The sequence below is a fragment of the Coturnix japonica genome, chromosome 12, assembly GCF_001577835.2.
Source record: "Coturnix japonica isolate 7356 chromosome 12, Coturnix japonica 2.1, whole genome shotgun sequence".
Lineage (NCBI taxonomy): Eukaryota > Metazoa > Chordata > Aves > Galliformes > Phasianidae > Coturnix > Coturnix japonica.
The window spans coordinates 10552728-10573274 of NC_029527.1; the positions used below are offsets into that span (position 1 = coordinate 10552728).

The following is a 20547-nucleotide window of genomic DNA, read 5'->3' on the forward strand; positions in this document are numbered from 1 at the left end:
GAGGATCTGTTCCATAATCTTCCCAGGCACAGAGGTGAGACTCACCGGCCTGTAGTTACCCGGGTCGTCCCTACTCCCCTTCTTGTAAATGGGAGTGACGTGACCCTTCCTCCAATCATCCGGGACCTCACCTGACAGCCACTATATATATATATATATATATATATATATATATATATATAGTCACTATGAGAGAGAATAATACTGTTTGGTCTTCAGTGAAAGCCCCAAACTATGGCTCCATTTGCACTGTGTCAGTTCCTGGAGTCCTTCTTCCTCCATTGCTATGGGAGCAATTGGTTGTTTTGTTACAGTAAAACTGAAGATAAAGACTTCAGGACTTGCTTGTGAGTGTTCACTTAATGTAACTATTTTAAAATTTGCATCTTATTAGCTGTCTAGGACAGATTCTGACCTATAAACATGCTATAAATTGGAGGTAATTCCAAAGAAATGAAAGGAGTTTGCATTGACTGGGTTACCAAACCCATACTGCCAAAACGTGTTGAACATCACATAGTGTGAAGATGGACTGTGGTTGAGCACTAAGAATTCAGTGTTCTCTGCCCAGCTTTTAGACATCTCTTGCATTCAGTCTAATCACAGTCACAGCCAAACTTTGAGAAGTGTAGGAAACAGGAGGAGCCCCAGGAAATTGCATTGGAGCTATGGGTACTGGCTTCCCATCAGCAAAAAAGAGGTGTGTTTGTTTGATGTATGTGAATTACATGGGCAGCTCTGCTTACAAACAAGGCAATGAAACAAAATAGGTGGCCTAATATCTACAGCTTCTTTACTTACTGCAGTAAAGACAGGACTGTATGTGGGAATTGTTTTTAATGGGACCATTTAAAACATTTATCGTGGCTGTTTGTTTACTGTCTATAAAGAGTGGCTGTTTTGTATGATGCCCAAAAACCATTGTGCAAGTTAGAAACATTTTGTATTCATGAGGAAAGCAAATGTGTAAGGTGTTAAAGTGATTTAGTTCAATTGACTGCTGGCTGGATGGCTGAGCAGGAATATTGAGGCATTTAACAATGTTGATGGTATTCAGGACAAACATTTATTCTCCAGAGAGTAGAATTTGATCAGGATGATCAAATGCAACTCACTCTTCTCAATTATTTATGAATTGTGACCCCAGTGCTATTCATCACAGCTGGGTTTTACACCATTTAATTATTCAAAATAATCACCAACACATTTGTAAACTTGGTCTGGCTTTAAGCTGGCTTTGCTTCAGCTGTCACAAAATCACTGCTATTAACAAATGTTGGACACCTTCCGCCCATGTTTTAGGGAAAGAAAACACTGCTGTAATAGCCCTATTTCTCCCTTTCTCCCGGAGCCCCCTGCTGCGGGTGCAACACCAGAAATACCAGTTAGGAGACATGGCTTGAGCCAATTAGTCCTGTTCCTGGGAATGCGGGGTCCCCTCAGCAGGAACTTAAATCTCCATCTGCACCGCACACACCAAATTCTGTTCTCCCCACTGGCTCAAAATTTAGATCATCTCCTTTGAAGTCAGCGTAGCTGCATCAGTTGTGTTTTCTCTGTCACTGTGTTCTCTGCCTCCTAAAGACTAAACTAAATCTACAGTGAAGAGAGGGAGCAGGAACAAGAAAGTGGCTGTTTGGAATCAACCTCCCAGCTCCCTTTCATTGTTATGTTCTGCCCTGCAGACACTTCAGAGGCCTCATTTTCTGCCTTAAAATTCACAGAGATGGGATGGAAGAGTGAAGCCAGAATTGTTCACAGACCCCGTGGGTGAAATGATGTCTGGTTTTTGGTGTGAATCTCTTCCTGTGTTTTTGGCACATGCTGTGTGTTGTGTGGAGTTCATTTTCAAATGAAGAAGGTGCCTGTAAAAGTAAATGTTATGAATGCTACCTCCCTCCTCTTACAATGAGTGTAATTACAGCAAGATATTTCCTGAATGTGCTTAGGAAGCGTTTCGTGTGCAAGGGAAAAAAGGGCTGGGAACTCACAAATCTTGTGATGGAAAGTACATCCAATCTGTCTCCTTATTCCCTGTGGGTAACTGTAGTGCAGGCAGCCAACTTTCTTGTCGGGTGATAGCTGAGCTTTCCTCTATGCAAAGAACTGCTGAGATTTCCTTTGAGTCCCATGAATTTTCAGTCTTTGATACAAGCCAGAAACATACAGCCCAATTTAATATTGAGCAACTTGAACTTTTGGAACTCAAGTCCACACAATCCGTGCTCATTTCTGATGTAAATCTTTGTATTTCAGCTTGGAATTTGTTCAACCTAAAGCTGAGAAAAGCTCAAGGAGTTTTTTTGGCTTGTTCCCAGGCAGCACCATAGCCTTTTGCATATGGGGCATATGGGGTGAGATGCCATGTTTTCACCAGGCAGCACTGGGACAGGTTTTGGTGCCTCTTCCCCTGTGTGCACTGGGACAAGACTGAGCAGAGACTGAGAGGTGTAGCCAGGAATTTTCTTGGCATCATTATGTTTAATAGACTTTTATAGATCTTTCTTCTGTAAATTTCTGTCTGCTTCTCGAACCCTTGTAGGCTCTTAGTGCCTAAAAGCACTGATGCCCAGCTTCCCACAGCAGTGAATTCTACAATGTCTTCCTCTAGAAAGGATATACTTTCGTTTTAACTCATGCCTGATAACATCTCTGTGTCTCCTAGTTTTTGCATTACAAAGTACATCCCTTTTCACATAAATGCTTTGTATGATTCTCTGTGCTTCAATGTATGATGCTTAATCATCATACTTGAAATCCAAAGTGATCTGTTGTTTGAGGAAGCCATTCTATGCTTAGGATGGCTTCTTCACTCTGTACCTTTTTTCTTCCTTTACCTTATCCTTTCTGAGGTGGGGAGACTAAAACTATACACAGTGTGTAATGAGTGGATTCACTGCAGAGTTCTGCAGGAGCACAGTGATCTTTTCTCTTTGGTTTTCTATTACTTTCATCCTTCCTAACATACTATTTGTTTTTTAACAACTATTGAGCACTCAGCTGACACCTCTAGAAAACTATCAGCTGTGACCCCAAGGTCTCGTCACTGAATGGCAATAGCAAATTGAGAAGCTGTCAGTGTGTATATATAGTTAGGGTTGTTTTTCTCAAGTACATCACTTTGCATTTATCAACATTGAATTTCATCTGCCATTTTATCACCCAGTCACTCAGTATTGTGAGATCATTCTGCTTCCCTTGGAAAACAGCTTTTTTTGTTGTTTTTTTTTTCTTTAAATTATCCTGAATAATTTTGTATTATGAACACACTTTGTCTCCTTTGCAGTTCATTTATGAGTAGATTGGGTCCCTGTAAGGTCCCACTGGAGAAATGTGAACGCTGACGATTCCCAGGTGGTAACTACCTGTTCATATACAAGAGGAATTTTCCTTCTGCTCCACAACAGATCAGTTTTTTAAGTAATGTTTTCTGAGAGGCCTTTTCAAAAACATTTCAGAAATCCATATATGTGACTCTCTTCTAGACTGTCCTTGCCTATGGGCTTCCTCAGGGACCCCTCCACAGTGTATTAGAGGCACTCACTAGCTCTGCTATTTATTATAGTGTCTGGCAGTTTTCCCCATAGACCAGTCAGACTTAGTAGGCTGTGGTCCATGAAATCCCTTCTGATTCTCTTTTGCAAAACTTGTGTCACATTCGCCATCTTCTGTTCCCCTGATACTCAGTCTGATTACACAGGGCACGTGCCCTCCAAATTCTTGTATCAGAAAGAGTGTGAAGTGCCACCTCCCACAGTAAAGCTTTTCACTCCCTCCTCCTGGCCTGTTACTGGAAGAACACAGTAATTTCTTTTCATAGTCATGTCCTTTCACTCTGAGAATGGAACATTAAGCCAAGAAATCACCCTCCATCCCCAAAGCTAACTGTGAATTCTTCTAACATAATACCCTATTTGGATTTCTGAGGTCAGATGATTTTATTTACCTCCTCCCAAAATCTAAGTGAGTCGGTCAGCGCTGCAGCAGGAGCCATTAGAGTGGGTGAGTGCCGTCTCTGCAGACCTCTCTCCTGCCTGTGGTTGTCCAAGTGCAATGAATCATTGCCAATTTGGAGTCTGAACCGGCTCAGTGAACTCGGAGTCAGGCCGTCTAGCTCCCTCATCACATAACATGAAAATATCTTTATACTCCAGTGGCACCTTCTTCTAAATGTCTTAAGCATAAGAAAATAACATAAATCCATATCTTCAGTGATGGGGCAGGGATTTGCTGGTGTTGTTCTCACTGTTGTTGTGACTCAGGGCAGGGGTCGTTTGCTCTCTTTAACCAGTGACCTCGGAATGTTATTCTCTTGTGAAGGGCTGCATTGAAGACTGAGATAATGCTGCGCTTTGCACATTTCTTGAGACACTAAAAACACTGTGTAGTTATACTGGCATCCTTTACAGATTAGACACAGCATACATCAGACTCGTACTTATTACTGTATCTACACCAAGGAATTTGGCAGTAGAAAGATGCAGTTTCAAAAACGAGCTGCTAGCAAACATTGCTGCACTGGGAAATGTTTTAGAAACCTGACCTAAAACTGCCATAATTAAAGGTATTCTCAGACTGTGCATTACTGCAGTTAAAGCAAAGGGAAGCGCAGCGCTGTGCAGCTGGAGGATGAAGGACCCCTGCAGAGGAGGGCCTTCCTGGAGTCTACCTTATTGCCAGATCCAGACCAACCAGCTGGCGTAAATTAAGAGATAAAGTTGAAGAGAAACAGTGAAAGAAGTTCAGATGTCATAGAATCATTTAGGTTGAAAAAGACCTTTAAGATCACAAAGTCCAACCGTCAACCTGACCTACCATTCACATCTCTAAACCAGGTCCCTTACTGCCACATCCACACACTTCTTCAATACCTCTTGGCTGCCTGTCACTCGTGATGTTCCCAAAAGTCTATACCTTAAAAGCCCCACTCAGAGGAGTCATAGCTGCACATAGGGAGTGTGAGGTCTTGGTCATATTCCCACCTCCATACATACAGAAGGGCAGGATGCACTGAGCAGATGCTCCACCATCATCTGCTCTCACATCTGCAGGCAGCACCTGAACATGCAGCCCAGCAGCACACACACCTCGGCGGTCTCAACTCACTCACACTTGCATCAATTTTTAACTCTTTATTCATGATTCCACTGCTGTTATTCCTGTGTTCGGTCCTTTTGGTTTATTTATTTTCCCTTCTGTCAAGGCTGTCCCCAGCTCACCTCTCTCTTGAGTGCCATCAGAGGGTTTTTACTAGTGCTAAATTATTGCAAAAATCTACACTGTTCCTGTGAGAGATCTTCAGATGCTGTTTGCTGTCTCTATTGGTGTGCCATCCTCATGTTTGCTGTGATAAAAGAAACAGCAAGAGCACTATCACAGAACTCTCTAATTTGGGATTAAAATAATAGATGAAAAATGATCTTAGGGGCGGATGAACGAACTGCTTTGGTGCTGAAAAATGCCAGAATTATATCAAAACGTAGCGATGGATCTTATCTAATTTAGCCCTTCAGATTAGGATCCTTCCTTTGTTCGTGACTCCTGCTCATTGCTATTCATAGGCTTTTACAGTTCAGCTCCTCCTAGGACATCTCCTTAATGAACTAATGAGAAACAACAGCAGCACTGCATAAGGCCAAATCAAGAGACCGAGTTCCTGCTCACTCACTGTGGCAAAAATTCCTGCTCAGAGCCTTATATTGCCAGCAAGATGCTGGAGCGGTTTGATTTTACACTTAAATGGAAATTCTTTGAAGTTTAGGAGAAACTAATCTTTAACTTGTTTCAGAGAGGCAATGAAAATGGGTCGTTAAACCTGGGTGTATCAAATTCCAATTAGCATTAGCATGGACAATATAATTAAAAGGTAAATTAGCCATAATAGCATAGACTAGAACACTTTTTACAGTAACTAACAGTCAATTGAAACGATGTACTTTGGTTTCTTGGGTTGCCAATGATAAGTTGAAAGGACAGAATGAGATCCTTTATCCATTCATCTTTGGACAGTAATGTGTTCTGCAGAGTTAAACGTGAGGAGCAGCCTTTAGAATCACTACAAGAGACTAAGCAGGACTGAGGAAGCTGAAGAAAAGAGCCCAGAGCTGAAAAATTCCTTTGATATGAGAGGGTGAATAATGCACTTGGTGATAAGGGACACTGTGCTGCTCCAAGGTGCTAAAAGAAGTTATGTGCTAATTGCAGAAGGGTTTGTCAAGGCTGCAGTGAACAGGCTGGGATCAGACCTGACCTGGTGGTCTGCCTGCAGACTTAGGTTGGAGCAGTGGTATGACATGGGGATGTTTGACATGCAGGTGAATGTCTTGCCAGCCAAGCAGTGGCCAGCAGGAAGCTGGAGGATTTCCACCAGCCCCTTCTGGTCGGTCAGCCCCAGCACCCCAGTGCCTTCTTTGTGCCGTGGACTGGAGCAGGCAGGCAGAACGTGAAATGGCCTTTTATTGTTCTGCACCAATGTTAAAAAAGACAAGGGAAAAGGAACAAGGAGGCACAATGGCAAGGGGAGGCTTTTCTTGAGCAGTCCCCCTTTGCTTTTCTTTGGCAGGGTGCAGGATCCAGCACTGTAGCAGTTTACCAGAGTATTAAAATTCATTTAAAACAGTCAGTGTTAAGAAAAGGCATTTTCAGAGGATCAGCTCTCACTGCATCAGACCTTCTTTTCCACTGCTGTGTTTTTCACCATCTTCGCTTAATCTTCCTCTTCTATTAACTTTGTATTGGCCAGCTGGGAACACGTACAGCTGAGAAAACAGTCGGCATCAACATAAAAAGGTTAATTAAAGTGATTAACCTTACCAACAATTCCCTTATGGAAGAATCCTATAGAATTTAATAGAAAGGGATGCATTTACTATGTAGTATTTAAACTGTCAGTGAAAATTCCTTAGCAGGGATGTAATTCCCTGTTAAATTCTCTAACTTTTTAGAGTATTCTCTACAGAACCTGACTGGATTCATCTGTGTTAAACTCCGCCGCATTTGGCATAAATATTTCAATGTTAATAATGTCTAAGGAGAGTTCTGTAGCAGAATGGGGATGTAGGGATTGACGTAAGGCTTCTCAGAAGTGGAGGAGCATTTTTCAGGAGTGACCTCGAGCAGCACAGCAAGGATTTTACACGACTTCAACATGTAGGAAAATGAATAAATAAAAGGTAAAACAAAATGGCATTAAATGAAAGTAAGAGGGAAATGATGCTGCTTTGCCATTTGTGACTGAGGCTGCACCGATCCTGTCTGGTGTATAATCAGAAGTCCCCTGTTTACTGGAGCTGACAAACAGCATTAGGGGAAGCGCACACTGTAGTGTGGGTTTTATTCTGTGATAGAAATGGAACTATGAGAATTCTATGAGGACCAGCTGAGGGTTTTGCCTGATTCTTCTTTGTCTTCACTCAGCTCATCTCCTTGAATGTGAATGTAGTTATTGCTCCCTGTGGAGAAGGTGGAGAAAAAAGCAATTGTTATTTGGGAGTGTCGTGTGGATATAAAAGCTATAAAATGCTCCAGGTTTTAGTATACTTGGCACTTTTAAAATGTAAATGCTGAGGAAGATATCAAAATTGCAGCACATCTCCTTTGTGTAGCTCCTGTGTAATGCTGAACTCTGATACATCTGCTGTTTGTATAGCATTTCTCTTGATAATTTTTCTGTCACTTAGCTTGTGATCTTTGCAGCAGCTGTGAGCTCCTAATGACATTCTCTCTTAGGCAGGTTCTATACTGTTATTTTTAAAGCCTGTAGTACAAAGTAACTTGACATTTCCCCATCTATCAATGGGGAAATAGGTTCTATTTGGTGAGATTTTTGGGACTAGACAGTGATTTGAAATAAATAGTTTTTTCCATTATGTTGCTAATTCCGAACGTTGATATGTTCTTCAAAAATGTGTTTTAAAACTGCAGGTATTGATGCTAATGATAAAAAGGGGGTTAGATTTGTCAAGGAGGTTGTAGAAGAAAAGAATCTGACTCAGAATTGGTATCATATGTGAGTTGGGGGATTGCAGTCATTTGGTTTGCAGGGCAGTCCTGATGGGTGTAACTGTAGGGCAGCCCAGCTGAGGGGAATAGCTGCTCTTATCAAGGGGCAAAGAACAGTTGGTGCAGTGCCCCATTTCAGTAGCTCTGCGTTCTGCTCTTCAGCAAGGTAAGGAGGATAAGGTTAAGGTGCTAAAAAGCCAATTGGATTTAGGTATCTGACCTAACTAGACTGGAGTCTGCGTTTCTGGCTTCGATAACACTTTGCAAGCCCAAACTCATTTTGGTTTGTAAATGGCTGAGTAGATGTAGCTCCAAAGTATATCCGTGGATACAACCTTTTATCTTTCTGACTGTATCATTGGCTGTTAATCACTGTCCAAGCAGTGGTATTTAAAGCACTGTCTGTTACCTTCAGAGATGTATTTTATTTATACTTTATAAAAGGCATCTCTCTGCAGAGAACTAGCAAAAGGTCACTGCCAAACTGAAATGTCAGAAACCCTGTTTGGAGAGGTTATAAGCAAATAAGTTGTCCTGCAGTCAGAAGTCTTCTGTTGAAATGGTTTTGATGTTTGATTTCTTAGCCTACATTGTGGCCATTCCTGCCTTTGAAGAGACTCTGTCTTTTGAAGAGGGGAGGGTGTGGGGCATCAGGAGATACAGTCCCAAAGATGGATGGACTGACTCCTGGTCAGAGGGGCACTGTAGACTCTTGCAGTGCTCAGACTGCATCTGTCACCAGGTCTGTGGACAGAAGGGCATCAGGGAGCAGCTAATGCCTTCTTAGTTTAAGCAGATCGTGTCCTACAGGACAATGCTGAATGACTGTGTTTAATCCAGCGAGTAAGATATTGATACTTTAAATGTTGTTTCTGTGAGCTGTTGCAAAAGGAGATAAAACTTCATTCTTCATGCTGACACATTTTCTGTTTGAATAATTTTATGCCTAGGAAGTGCAGCGCTGTACGGCCGACATGAACATCACTGCAGAGCACTCCAACCACCCCGACAACAAGCACAAGAACAGATACATCAACATCCTAGCGTGTAAGTAAGCACAACTGCAAGCATGTTTAATCAGCGAGGAAAGACACTCACAGTGTGTCTCTGTGGCTGGAGGAGGCAGCTGGTTTAAAGTTATATTGCTCCACAGCAATTAATAACCATTGCAGGAGGACATTTTCCTTCTAAAGGCAGTGGACATTTTGGCTTCTCCAAGGCTACGATTTCACTCCAGCTTTTGTTTTAAAGTATGTTGCAGTTTGATGGTCCAAGTGTAGGTTTAGAAGTTACCAGTTTACTATGAAACTTTGTGGAGGAATAAGTGGGATAAATTGATGATCAGAGCTCTGCTGCTTGCAAACATCTGAAAACTAGCCTAAGGGAAGTGCATGGCGGAGCAACAAGTTTTACTGATGATCCCTGTGATTCCTTTCTATTCCCAAAGATGCTAAATCTTACAGAGTACATCTGCTGTATTTCAACCTGCTTCAACCATGTGTATGACTTGGACAAGCAATGATCTTTGTAGCACAGTGCTGGCTGTGCCTGTATTCCTCTGAGAACTGCATATCTGGACACAGCTGTAGAGTGAAGATTTGTACAGGCCTGGAGTGTAAATGTAGTAACTTCTTCCATACTGTTCTCTGCTGTGGAACAAATGGCAGGTGTAGAAGTTATTGTGGTTTAGGAATAAAAATGGAGAGTCGTGGATGTCAAGTTCATGTGTTTATAAATGTTGCAATAAATCTTGGATGTTTTTGATGGCATAGGAATGAAATGTGTGTATCTCATGCTTAGAATCAGTTTAGGTAGCACGCTCACTGCATGTCCTGGTCCAAGGAGATCCTTTAGTCCCAGCTGTGATTTTAGGCATAGGTGTCTTGTCCCTCTCAGCACTGAGAAAAGCACCATTAGAGAACTGAAGCAGGAACTTCAGTACTACAGATCACACAAGGAGGAACTTCTTTCTCCATTGGTATGTTGGAAGGCAAATAAAGCCAGATGTTTCCTGCTAGAAGTTGGCCCGTGTCTCATTTCTACGTGTGTTGGAAGCACCTCCCAGCCCCACACTGATGCTTAGAAGCAGATGGGCTGCCATTTTTTTCTGATTTAAGCAAGAAGTCAGACAGCTGAGTGCAAGAAGAGCAAGAACTAAAGAGTGCAACAGCATGATCTAAAGATTCTTATTGGTGTGTTGAAGTCTTGGTGGTGAAGGAGTGGGGACATTCGCTCTGCTCCCTGAGCCAACAGAGCTGAATGATTGCTGCCATGATCAGATGGCCGAGAACAGACAGTTTATCCAGATGGCCAAGAACAGTCACATTCCACTTCAGTCCAAAGCCAGTTGCTTCAAGATATTCATAAGGGCTACTCCAATACATGGGAATTAGGACATTTACTTGCAATTCTGCATCATGTTTCCTTAATGCTTCTGTGTTCTGTTCTCTGTCCTGCAGATGATCACAGTAGGGTGAAGCTGCGGCCTTTACCAGGAAAAGATTCTAAGCACAGTGACTACATTAATGCTAATTATGTTGATGTAAGTTATTTGAATTATTTTTTCTTCTCCAACTCTAGATCCTTCCCCCAGGAGGAAGTATTGCTACTTGCGAAATGTTCATGTTTTCTAGCTTCAAGTAATAGTTTTGCTAGAAATTCCTCGCTATTCTGAATGAGAAAGGCACCTTTCTTTGTTACCTTTAAATTATTAATTTCTCTGCCATGATACTGCTTTCATCTCACTTGGCATTATGGTTTTCTTTGAAGGGTTACAACAAAGCAAAAGCCTACATTGCTACCCAGGGACCTTTAAAATCAACCACTGAAGATTTCTGGAGGATGATATGGGAACAAAATACTGGAATCATTGTCATGATCACAAACCTTGTTGAAAAAGGAAGAGTAAGAGATTTTCTAGTTTGTTAGCAAATACTCCTTACCATCTCTCCAAATCACGTGGGCAGAATTTGTTTTAAATGGTCTGGGATGATACGTGTTGATGCCTAAAATGTACCTAAATAACAGAGGGTTACATAGCTAGCCATGGTTTTACTTTTTTAAAACGCTCTAACCACAAATACAAAGAAACAGCTCAAACCTTCAGCCAACCCATCCAACTATGTCTTTGTTCAGAGAAAATGCGATCAGTACTGGCCGTCAGAGAATAGCGAGGAGTATGGCAACATAATAGTCACGTTGAAGAGCACAAACATTCATGCCTGCTACACTGTGCGCCGCTTCACGGTCAGGAACACAAAGATGAAAAAGGTGGGTGAAGCCTTCACTGTTCTCATCCAGATGCCTTCTAGCTTGTGCAGGATGCAAGCCACACAGGAGCAAAATTCAACCGTTGCATAGGCAACTTGAAGCAGCAGGTGGATGGGAAATGAGTAAGCAAAGACAGGATTACAGGGAACCTGGTGATGGGTTTAACCTATATTTCTTTCTCTCAAGTTTGTTACCACTTTGGTATCAGAGCTGCTGCTGTCATTACCTATTCCTGTATGTCTTTTCCTTGCACTGTGTCTCCACCAAACAAGAAGCAGAGCTGCAGAAGATTCCTTTTGTCGTAGTCTGACACATTTTCATCTGAACAAGCTAATAGAACCGAATGGAGGAATTGTAGTAGAATTGAAGGATTCTTTCTTTCTCTTTCCTGACCTTTCTCTTCTCTCTGCTTACAATTTGCATGCAGGGTCAGAAAGGAAACCCAAAAGGGCGCCAGAACGAGAGAACGGTTATTCAGTATCACTACACTCAGTGGCCTGACATGGGTGTGCCAGAGTATGCCCTTCCTGTGCTGACATTTGTTAGGAGATCGTCTGCAGCCAGAACCGTGGACATGGGACCAGTGGTTGTGCACTGCAGGTATGAAGGATCACAGAATCATAGAATGGCTTGGGTTGGAAGGACCCTCAGAGATTGATGAGTTCCAACCCGATGCTATGGGCTGGTTGTCAGCCACCAGCTCAGGCTGTGCAGGGCCGCATCAAGCTTGACCTCAAGCACCTTCAGGGATGGGTCACCCATAGCCCTCTGCGCAGCCTGTTCCAGCACCTCATCAACCTCTCAGTGAAAAATTTCCCCCTGATCTGATCTGAATGGATGTGATTAAATACTTGATGGTCAATATACCTGTTTTGCAGTGTGTGCTGTTTTAAATGCCTGCAAAGGCAAACGCTGTACATTACTAAGGCAGCAACATGCCTGCCCTATAGAGTGCAGGGAGAGGTGAGTTGGCTTAGCCTACATTTTAAGCATGCTCCAAGTCAAAAGCATCCTTGTTGCATTAGCAGCATGGTGCTGAGCTTTGAGCATTGCACTGATGTGGCTGTGCAGTTCTTGTTTCCAAAGCCTGGTTTCCTGCCCATTCAGTGCATGGGTTCAGGGCAGGATCACCTCCACTGGCAAGCAGAAAGTTCCTGGAAAACTGAAATAATTCAGTTTTCAGTTTTCAGAATTGAAAGCCTAGGAATAGGTGCAGTTGTTTAGTTCTGCTCTGCTGTTGTGTTTAGTGTGGTCTGGCTGTATTACATGGATTTCTCTTACATTTTTCATAGTGCTGGTGTTGGCAGAACTGGTACCTACATTGTGATTGACAGTATGCTGCAACAGATAAAAGACAAAAGCACAGTTAATGTCCTGGGTTTCCTGAAACATATCAGGACACAGCGCAACTACCTCGTCCAGACAGAGGTAAAGACTGCAGTGGGGCTCAGTGTATGACCATGTTCATTTTTATGTTGCAATCAAAAAGCAAATCGATTTTTCAGTTACACCCCTGTAAGTATTGAATACATCACAAGACATTTATTGCACTGGAATGCCTCTCCTTTTCTAGACCAGAAACTTCAGATTTTGCTTATGACTTCTTCAGAGTTGTGTGTGTTAACACTTGTGAAAGGTTTCTTTTATGTTTGGCCATATTTGCATGGATGGTTTGTTTTGCATTCCCTCCTTTAGTGCTCTACCCCCCAGTTAAAGCCAGCCATGCAGTTTATTTCAAGTGCTTACTTGACATGCTTTGTTTATCTAGGAGCAGTACATTTTTATTCATGATGCCTTGTTGGAAGCCATCCTTGGGAAGGAGACTGAAGTATCTGCAAACCAGCTGCATAGTTACGTTAACAGCATCCTCATACCTGGCATAGGAGGAAAGACACGATTAGAAAAACAGTTCAAGGTAAGGCTTATCACTCCCATCCAGAGGGACCTAATTTCTCCGCTTTGTGTTGCTTGGTGTGCCTTCCCTGTTCATTGTCAGAGATAATGAACCTAACCAGAACACGTGATTAGCACAGCACAGCATCAGGGCTCAACAAGTCAGCCATGCTGTTGGAAATCAGCTCTGATGCTCTTGAAGTCAAAGATGCAAAGTGGAACACGAGCAGCGCTTTGAAGCGTGCTGCTGACAGTCTCCCCTTTTCAAAGGAGTTGGGCATTCCCGGGCCTGTGGGTAACTTGGCCAGAGGTCTTCCTCAAAACTGTGATTCTTATGTATATATATGGAGAAAGAAATGAGCTGAGGTTCTTTGTGCAACTTGCTATTTCCATGTTGTAAATAAGTAATTTAAAATACTTCAGTGCCAGGAAACACAATGTGCCTTTCTCAATGCTAATAGCCATGCTTGCTGCTTTTCCCTACTGTTTTATAGCTGCATTTGTCATGGCCAAAGTAAAATTATTTGCTTTGATCTATACAAAACCTACAATTTTCCGATTGCATTTTTTGAATGCATTTCTAACTTGTTTCTGGGACTGTGTTTCATATGATCATACATGATGTCTGTTTTCACACCTGAACTCAGTTTATTAACCACATAAGGAACTGAAACTGTTAAATTTTAACAGGTGCAAAGCTATCCAAAAAATGAACAAGGTAGTCTCAGAATTCACTTGTAGAAATGTCAGTACTCTCAATCGAGAAAGACATTCCAAGTGCTTAATTACAAAGTCAAAGAAACAAGAACAGGAGTGTGCACACACATGCAGGAGAAAAAGGCATTTGACTAGAAAAGAAAGATTCCACGTCTATAAAACATATCAAGCTATAAGGATGGAGAGGTTTTCTTACGGCTTATGGCAGAATTTGCACGTTTGAAGTGCCATTTTCCAAAATGACTTACTCTGCTAGGGCTGCACGAGTGTTTAGAAACTGAAACTTCCAGTGTAGCAATACTAGTATGTAGATGAGTTACGTGCTGTTGTGATTAGAGTGGGTTTGAAACTGGGACTAAGAAAGCAGTGATTATTAAATCCCTGATTTCTGCTGCCAGCTCAGAGCTGGCAGAAAATAACTCGTGCCATGATACAGATGTTTGGTTTTACCAACTGAGAGTAAAATTACACTGAGTAATGAGTCGCTACTGCAGGAGATGGGAAAGCCACCTTCACCCTTCTTGCTCTGGGAGAGCTCCCCATACGCCGGGGGAATATTCAAAGACAAATCTGCCTCCCTGACTTTTCATTTTGCCCGGAATGAATTTAGCTGACCGGATAATACAACTCTCAGCCTCAAATCCCTGCTGCTGGTGTGTTGGGTTCCCAAAAGGCCTGGCAGAGGAAAATAAAAATAAAAACTAAAAAGGCATTCTACAGGAATTGCCTTGCTTTCAGTTTGAAAGAAAACATAAAAGTTTGGGGTTTTTTTGGTCATAGTTTTATTTTGCTAGCTGTTCTTCCCCCAGACCTGCTTCCAACTGAACGTATCTCCAAGTCTTTGAAATATATTCTCGAAGGTAACGAAACGTACTGCTCTGTGAAAATGCATTGGGATGGAACTTCATTTTCAGGATGCTTCAAAGCTGAGAGCTGTAGTGATCTTTTTAGCCATTAAACAAATTGTATGAAAAGGATGATTTCCATCGGCATCCGGAGTACTTTAAACAAGTTTAACAACGCGGTGTGTTCTTCTACTGCTGCTTCTTCCCAGGAGTTGGCAAAGAAACCACCTCTCTTCATTTAGAGGGCTGTGAGGACTGACTTACTGCTTTATTCTCTTTCAGCTGGTTACACAGTGTAATGCAAAATATGTGGAATGCTTCAGTGCTCAGAAAGACTGCAACAAAGAGAAGAACAGGAACTCATCAGTCGTGCCATGTAAGATCGCATCTTTGGTTTGGTTACCACCTAGCATCACTTTTGGTAGTGAGCACTCTCTGTTATGCATGAAAAGGCGTAGCCACTAGGAAGAAATGTGATCTATATAGGCCAAGCTGTCTTGTCTTGAGGAATTACTCTGATGAAACTGAATGTAAGAAAATAGTTATGGTGTCAGTTAGATATCCTGCCCAAGTGGAATGTTAATGTGAAGTGCTTAAGAATTTGAATAATTAGGTGGAGGATAAATCTATGGATTACTGTCATAATTTGATGGAGCTCCCAGCTCAGGTGAGATCTCCCGGGGTGATTGGCACAAGTGTTTTTATGATTTACTTAACTTTATAGTACATTCAGTTTCTGTGTGCAAGCCTTCCTCAGATTTGAGGGTGTTTAGTGCCCAAGGCCACAGTTTCACGATCGTTAATATGGAATCTGTGCACAGTTTCCAGGCAGTGTGAACTTGCTAAGACTAAGCATAGTCACGACATCATTCCCATCACATTGCCCAGAGCACAGGGCATACAGGACAAGCAGTACTCAAAGTAGTGCAGCGCTGTGTGGGCACAGATTTAGTCCATTGTGAAGTTTGGTAACAACAAGAAAATCATCAGGAAATGTGTTATAAATGAAGGAGAATTGACTGAAATAGCCTGTATGATTTAGCAGATTGTGTTATGGAGCTGCAGTGATTTCAGTTTGGCAGTAGGAGCCTGTTGGATGTCCAGGTGATGTCACTGAACCCAACCCTCAAACACTAAGCAGTGCAGACCTGCTGAGGAACACTCACTCGCTTCTGGGTTGTTCCTCCTGATGGAAGGGTTTTATCTAAGAAGGTTATCTCACCTTTCAGATGGGAGGAATGAGCGGTGGTTGTGCTATGTAGTGGTAGGGAAAGCAAAATCAGTTACCTGGGTTTTTGTGCTGCTAGAAACAAATAGAATGCTACAGTCAAAAATTACCTGAAATCCCCTGTTATCACTGCATATACTGTTATTCGGTAATTCAGCCTGCTGTGAAAATCTTTGCTATAGTAAAATTTGATTCCTGAAATTACTTTGTCCTTGTGGGAATATTGTGCAGCGTTCTCTTTTATATTTTGGTTAGCAGGCAGTGCTTTAACACGGTTAAGTGCTGGCCTGCTCCTGCAGGAGATGGGAGCTGCAGTGTTTGGTTTGTTAACGTCTGAGAAATTCCTGCTTTCTGCAATGGGCCATGACCAGACTTTGATGTTCTTCTTCTTTTTATCTTTGTCCTGTAGCTGAGCGTGCGAGAGTGGGCTTGGCACCACTGCCTGGAATGAAGGGGACTGATTACATTAATGCCTCTTACATCATGGTGAGGAAGCCAACATCTAATTACAAAGTAAAATCAATTCTGAGGTGCTAAATACCAGATGCCTATAATTGTCTTAATTCTGTATGTAATGGCTGCGTATGAGCGGATGAGATTTTAACACCTTCCCCATAATGTAAAGCTATTAACTGTGTTTTATTAAAGATTGTTGCTTAAGAAAATTAAATACTAGATGCATATTTTCCAGAGGTACAGTCAAATAAATACTGGGATTTAGAGTAAGTGAAAACAACAGGGACTTTGCAGGCTGGAAATGGCATTACGGAATTACAGTCAGTGCAAAAATGTTGTGATATAGAATGATATAGGGTTGTCGTGTGTCCCCAGAGATAAAATTAATGCTTCAGAAGTATTGAAGGCAATAAGTAACTGTGGTTTGTTTTGCTGGAAAAGGGCTACTACAGGAGTAACGAGTTCATCATAACCCAGCATCCGCTGCCACATACAACTAAAGATTTCTGGCGAATGATCTGGGATCACAACGCGCAGATCATCGTCATGCTGCCGGACAACCAGAGCCTGGTGAGTGAAACACCTCCTTCCCTGTCGTACAGCAGTGACTTAGCTCAGCAGGCCACTGTAGAGTCACTGAGTCATTAAGGTTTGAAAAGACTACTAAGATCCTCAAGTCCAGCCATCAACCCATCACCACTGTGCCCACTAAACCACGTCACTAAGTGCAGCATCTACCATTTTCTTGAGCACCTGCAGGGATGGTGACTCCCCCACCTCCCCGGGCAGCCTGTTCAGATACCTAACCACTCTTTATAAGAAAACATCTTTCTTAATGTCCAGCCTGAACATCCCCTCGGTCATTTCTTTACACGCTGTAGTTACTTTCTTTTGAAAGCAAAGCCAGTTTACAAGTCACCCTCTTAAACTTTGCCTTAAGCGTGCTATAAAAGACTAGGGCAAGGACTTTGAGAGGAGCAAAAATGCAAAGCAAAGACATTAGAAAAGTTGCTTGTTTCCAGGAGTCTGAGGCCATGCAGGATTTAAGGCTATGCAAGATTACAGAAGTTATTTTAACGTAAGCTTAACATGTATGTTAATTTGTGAGACAAAGAGAGAGAAGCAGGTGACACAAGTGAAGTGCTAATCAGTACTTCCAGGTTTACTAACATATCTCAAGAGGACACTGCAAAAGGATTAAGAATTAAATGTGTTTTTTTCATACATGCATCATTAAGGTGCACAGACAATTGCAGCTGAGAATGGTAGAGAAACCACCTCCATTACAGCTGAAAAATAGCAGTCATGAGAGGCAGCAGTATAAATATTATACTAAATATCATGTCATAAAACTAGGGAGTCAGCATTCTGTATGCTTCCCATGTGCATTACAAATGCAGGTCAAAGATCATTCAGTGAAATACGATTGAATCAGAAAGTACTAATGAAACAGAGAGTGACAGGTAGAAATGAAGAGGTTGATCTTGTCTTCAAAAGTCTCTGGACTGTCTCTGCAGAACAGTAATGATTAAAGGGCAAACGAGGGGCACTGGACTCAGCCGTGTCACTTGCAAAGATGCTTGGTGCCAGCTTTCATCTTCAGTGAGCCCAGAATGGAGGCTGTCTAGTAGGGCAGTAATGTCTGTGCTCTGGTCCGTTGATTGGTTTCTGTTGTTGGCTTCCAGGGAGGGATGGAAGGGGACTGAGACAGCGTCTTCTCCCACCCTTAAAAATTCTACCCCTTCATGTCCATCCTCCACCCAGATCTGATCCAAAGACCTTCCACTGACAGCCTTGAGTTGTGGCTTAGACCACAATAGGTACAAATTCAGAATAGTAAGCAATTAATTGTAAAGGTCAATGAGTTTTTTCTAAACAAGTGTCTAACTTCTTTGAAAAACTGTGTAGGCAGGAGGTAATATGACACAAAGGTTAAGTACAAGCGAGGTAAGAGAACCATTTCCCTGTGAAACCAATTAAAAAGCAAGTGTTACCTGTTTGGACTCACAAAAGAGGGGCCTGGCAAGCTTAATGACTTCTAGTAGACTAATAGTAAGTTGGTTTTAGACAAAATATATCTTTTAAATGTCAGCTCCTGATCATCTCTATGTATCAAACCAATTTTTTGATCCACTGGACGTTTCAGTCACCCACAAGGTATCTGAAAGTCAGCAGTGCTGTGTTTTTCCTTTCCTCCAGGCAGAAGATGAGTTTGTGTACTGGCCAAGTCGAGAGGAATCCATGAACTGTGAGGCCTTTACTGTGACCCTTATCAGCAAAGACAGACTGTGCCTCTCTAACGAAGAGCAAATTATCATCCATGACTTTATCCTTGAAGCTACCCAGGTAAAATAAACCTCCAACTATGGGTCTTGGCTCCTCTCCAGAATGTTGTTAGTGTCATTGAAATATGGCAGAACAAAAGTTCACTAACAGTATTGAAAACTACATACTTGTAAATGTGTGTGCATGCATGTTGCTCACGGGGGAAAGCTGTTCTCATTGACTCCTTCTCCCTCTGACATCTTCTACTTCCAGGTAGATTCCTTTCGCTAGCAAGGCTGTGTAGTATTGAGTGTTTGACATATTTGAAAGTGACAACATTGTTTAAAATTGTTAAAATTGAATTGTTTGAGGATGTTCACAGGTACAGAGATCCTGGAGCTGTGTGTCGTATCTTCTCTTTTTACATATGTGGTTTGGAAGACAATTCCTCTTCTCAGTGTGTAGAGGGGCTCTTTCATCTTTTATCCTGGAGTGGATAAAAGTGAAACTGAAGTAGCTAATGCTGAGGCTGATTTTTCGTTTCAGGATGACTACGTTCTGGAAGTCCGCCACTTTCAGTGTCCTAAATGGCCAAACCCAGATGCTCCCATAAGCAGTACCTTTGAACTTATCAATGTAATTAAGGAAGAGGCCTTAACAAGGGATGGCCCCACCATAGTTCATGATGAGTATGTCATCTCTTTTCTCTCATTTATATGAAAGATATACAAGGAGTTGCTATAGAGTATTTGTTAGGATCAGTGCATATTCTGGCATGGAATGCATGGGGTTTTGTGGTCTGAGGAGCAGGATCAGGGTATTTACCTTTCCAGGAATGAGGTTTCATTTGGCACTGAGGCTTATGGAAACCAGTTTCAAAGCAGACCTGAGCTCAAGTCTGACAACTTGGGTTTAACATGCAGGTAAGACACAGAACAGGCTCAGCTTGGCTGTGTCTCGGGATGAGCAGCAGTATCTTGTCACAAGGATATCTAGGTTTTCTGAGAGCAGTTTTCTTTCCCTTTCTTCTTCCCCAGAGCACCCTTAGGGGCCATATGGTGCCAAGTGGGAGGGAGCCCGTTAACACAGGGCCAGCATGTCCCAACACTTGTCTCTTTTGTAGTGTAATAGTGAGCATTGTCTTGCCAGCTATGCTTGAATGCCCAGTTATAAAAGATGCTAAATACTGCATTGCATATTATTAATTTGCATTCATTATGGAGCTGCAAAATACTGTGAAGCCAGAGCCCGAGTCTAACAGGGCTGCCTTTGGAAGAAGCTGTTTCATGGGGGCAAAGCACTTTCAGGAGTCACTCTGCCATTAAGATCCCAAGGCAGCCCAATTTCTGACACTTCATGGGTTGTCCTTAGAGCAGAACCCAAGGCAGTGTAAATGACTGCTACCCCTCAAGCCCCTGCACTGGGGTCTGTCAGCCCTTCTGTCATTGCTACAAGACAGGTAGTGGTGGTGGAAGTGGGAGAAATCTTCCCCTTTTTGTGTAAGTATTACTAGCGTACGCAGCCATCCCAGCGGTGGGATCAGCTTGGTGTGATATCATGCTCTTCCTGCTGCTGCTGAAAGCTCTCACTTCATATCCAAGTATTGCTGCTGCAACAGGTTCTTCCCAGAAGGTTCCTCAAATGGTGCCTTGGGCTGCAGGAAGTAGTTCTCCTCCCACAGTTTCCTGCCTTGCTGCCACACAGTGTGAGCTCTGTTGGCTTTTGCCAGCACTTATTAATTCCGGGCTAGTTTTAATATTCATGCTTTGGGTAGTCTGAAGTGAGGATTTGCTGCTCTTGCAGTACTTAAGATTATGTTTTGCAAAATTAGAACCATTATTGATTTGGGTATTCATATTAGACCGAAAGGAA

At 42.3% G+C, this 20547-nt stretch overlaps 1 protein-coding gene across 1 annotated transcript in view; it reads left to right on the forward strand.

Annotated features, from left to right (window-relative positions):
- Positions 1-20547, forward strand: part of PTPRG (protein tyrosine phosphatase receptor type G) — a 370232-nt gene that overhangs the window by 342212 nt on the left and 7473 nt on the right. The window contains exons 16-27 of the mRNA XM_015875220.2: positions 8952-9048; positions 10461-10543; positions 10771-10905; positions 11137-11271; positions 11699-11871; positions 12564-12699; positions 13040-13186; positions 15009-15102; positions 16364-16440; positions 16852-16980; positions 18610-18756; positions 19222-19364. Coding sequence (XP_015730706.1) covers positions 8952-9048; positions 10461-10543; positions 10771-10905; positions 11137-11271; positions 11699-11871; positions 12564-12699; positions 13040-13186; positions 15009-15102; positions 16364-16440; positions 16852-16980; positions 18610-18756; positions 19222-19364 — 1496 coding nt within the window. The remainder of the gene's footprint in view (positions 1-8951; positions 9049-10460; positions 10544-10770; positions 10906-11136; positions 11272-11698; positions 11872-12563; positions 12700-13039; positions 13187-15008; positions 15103-16363; positions 16441-16851; positions 16981-18609; positions 18757-19221; positions 19365-20547) is intronic.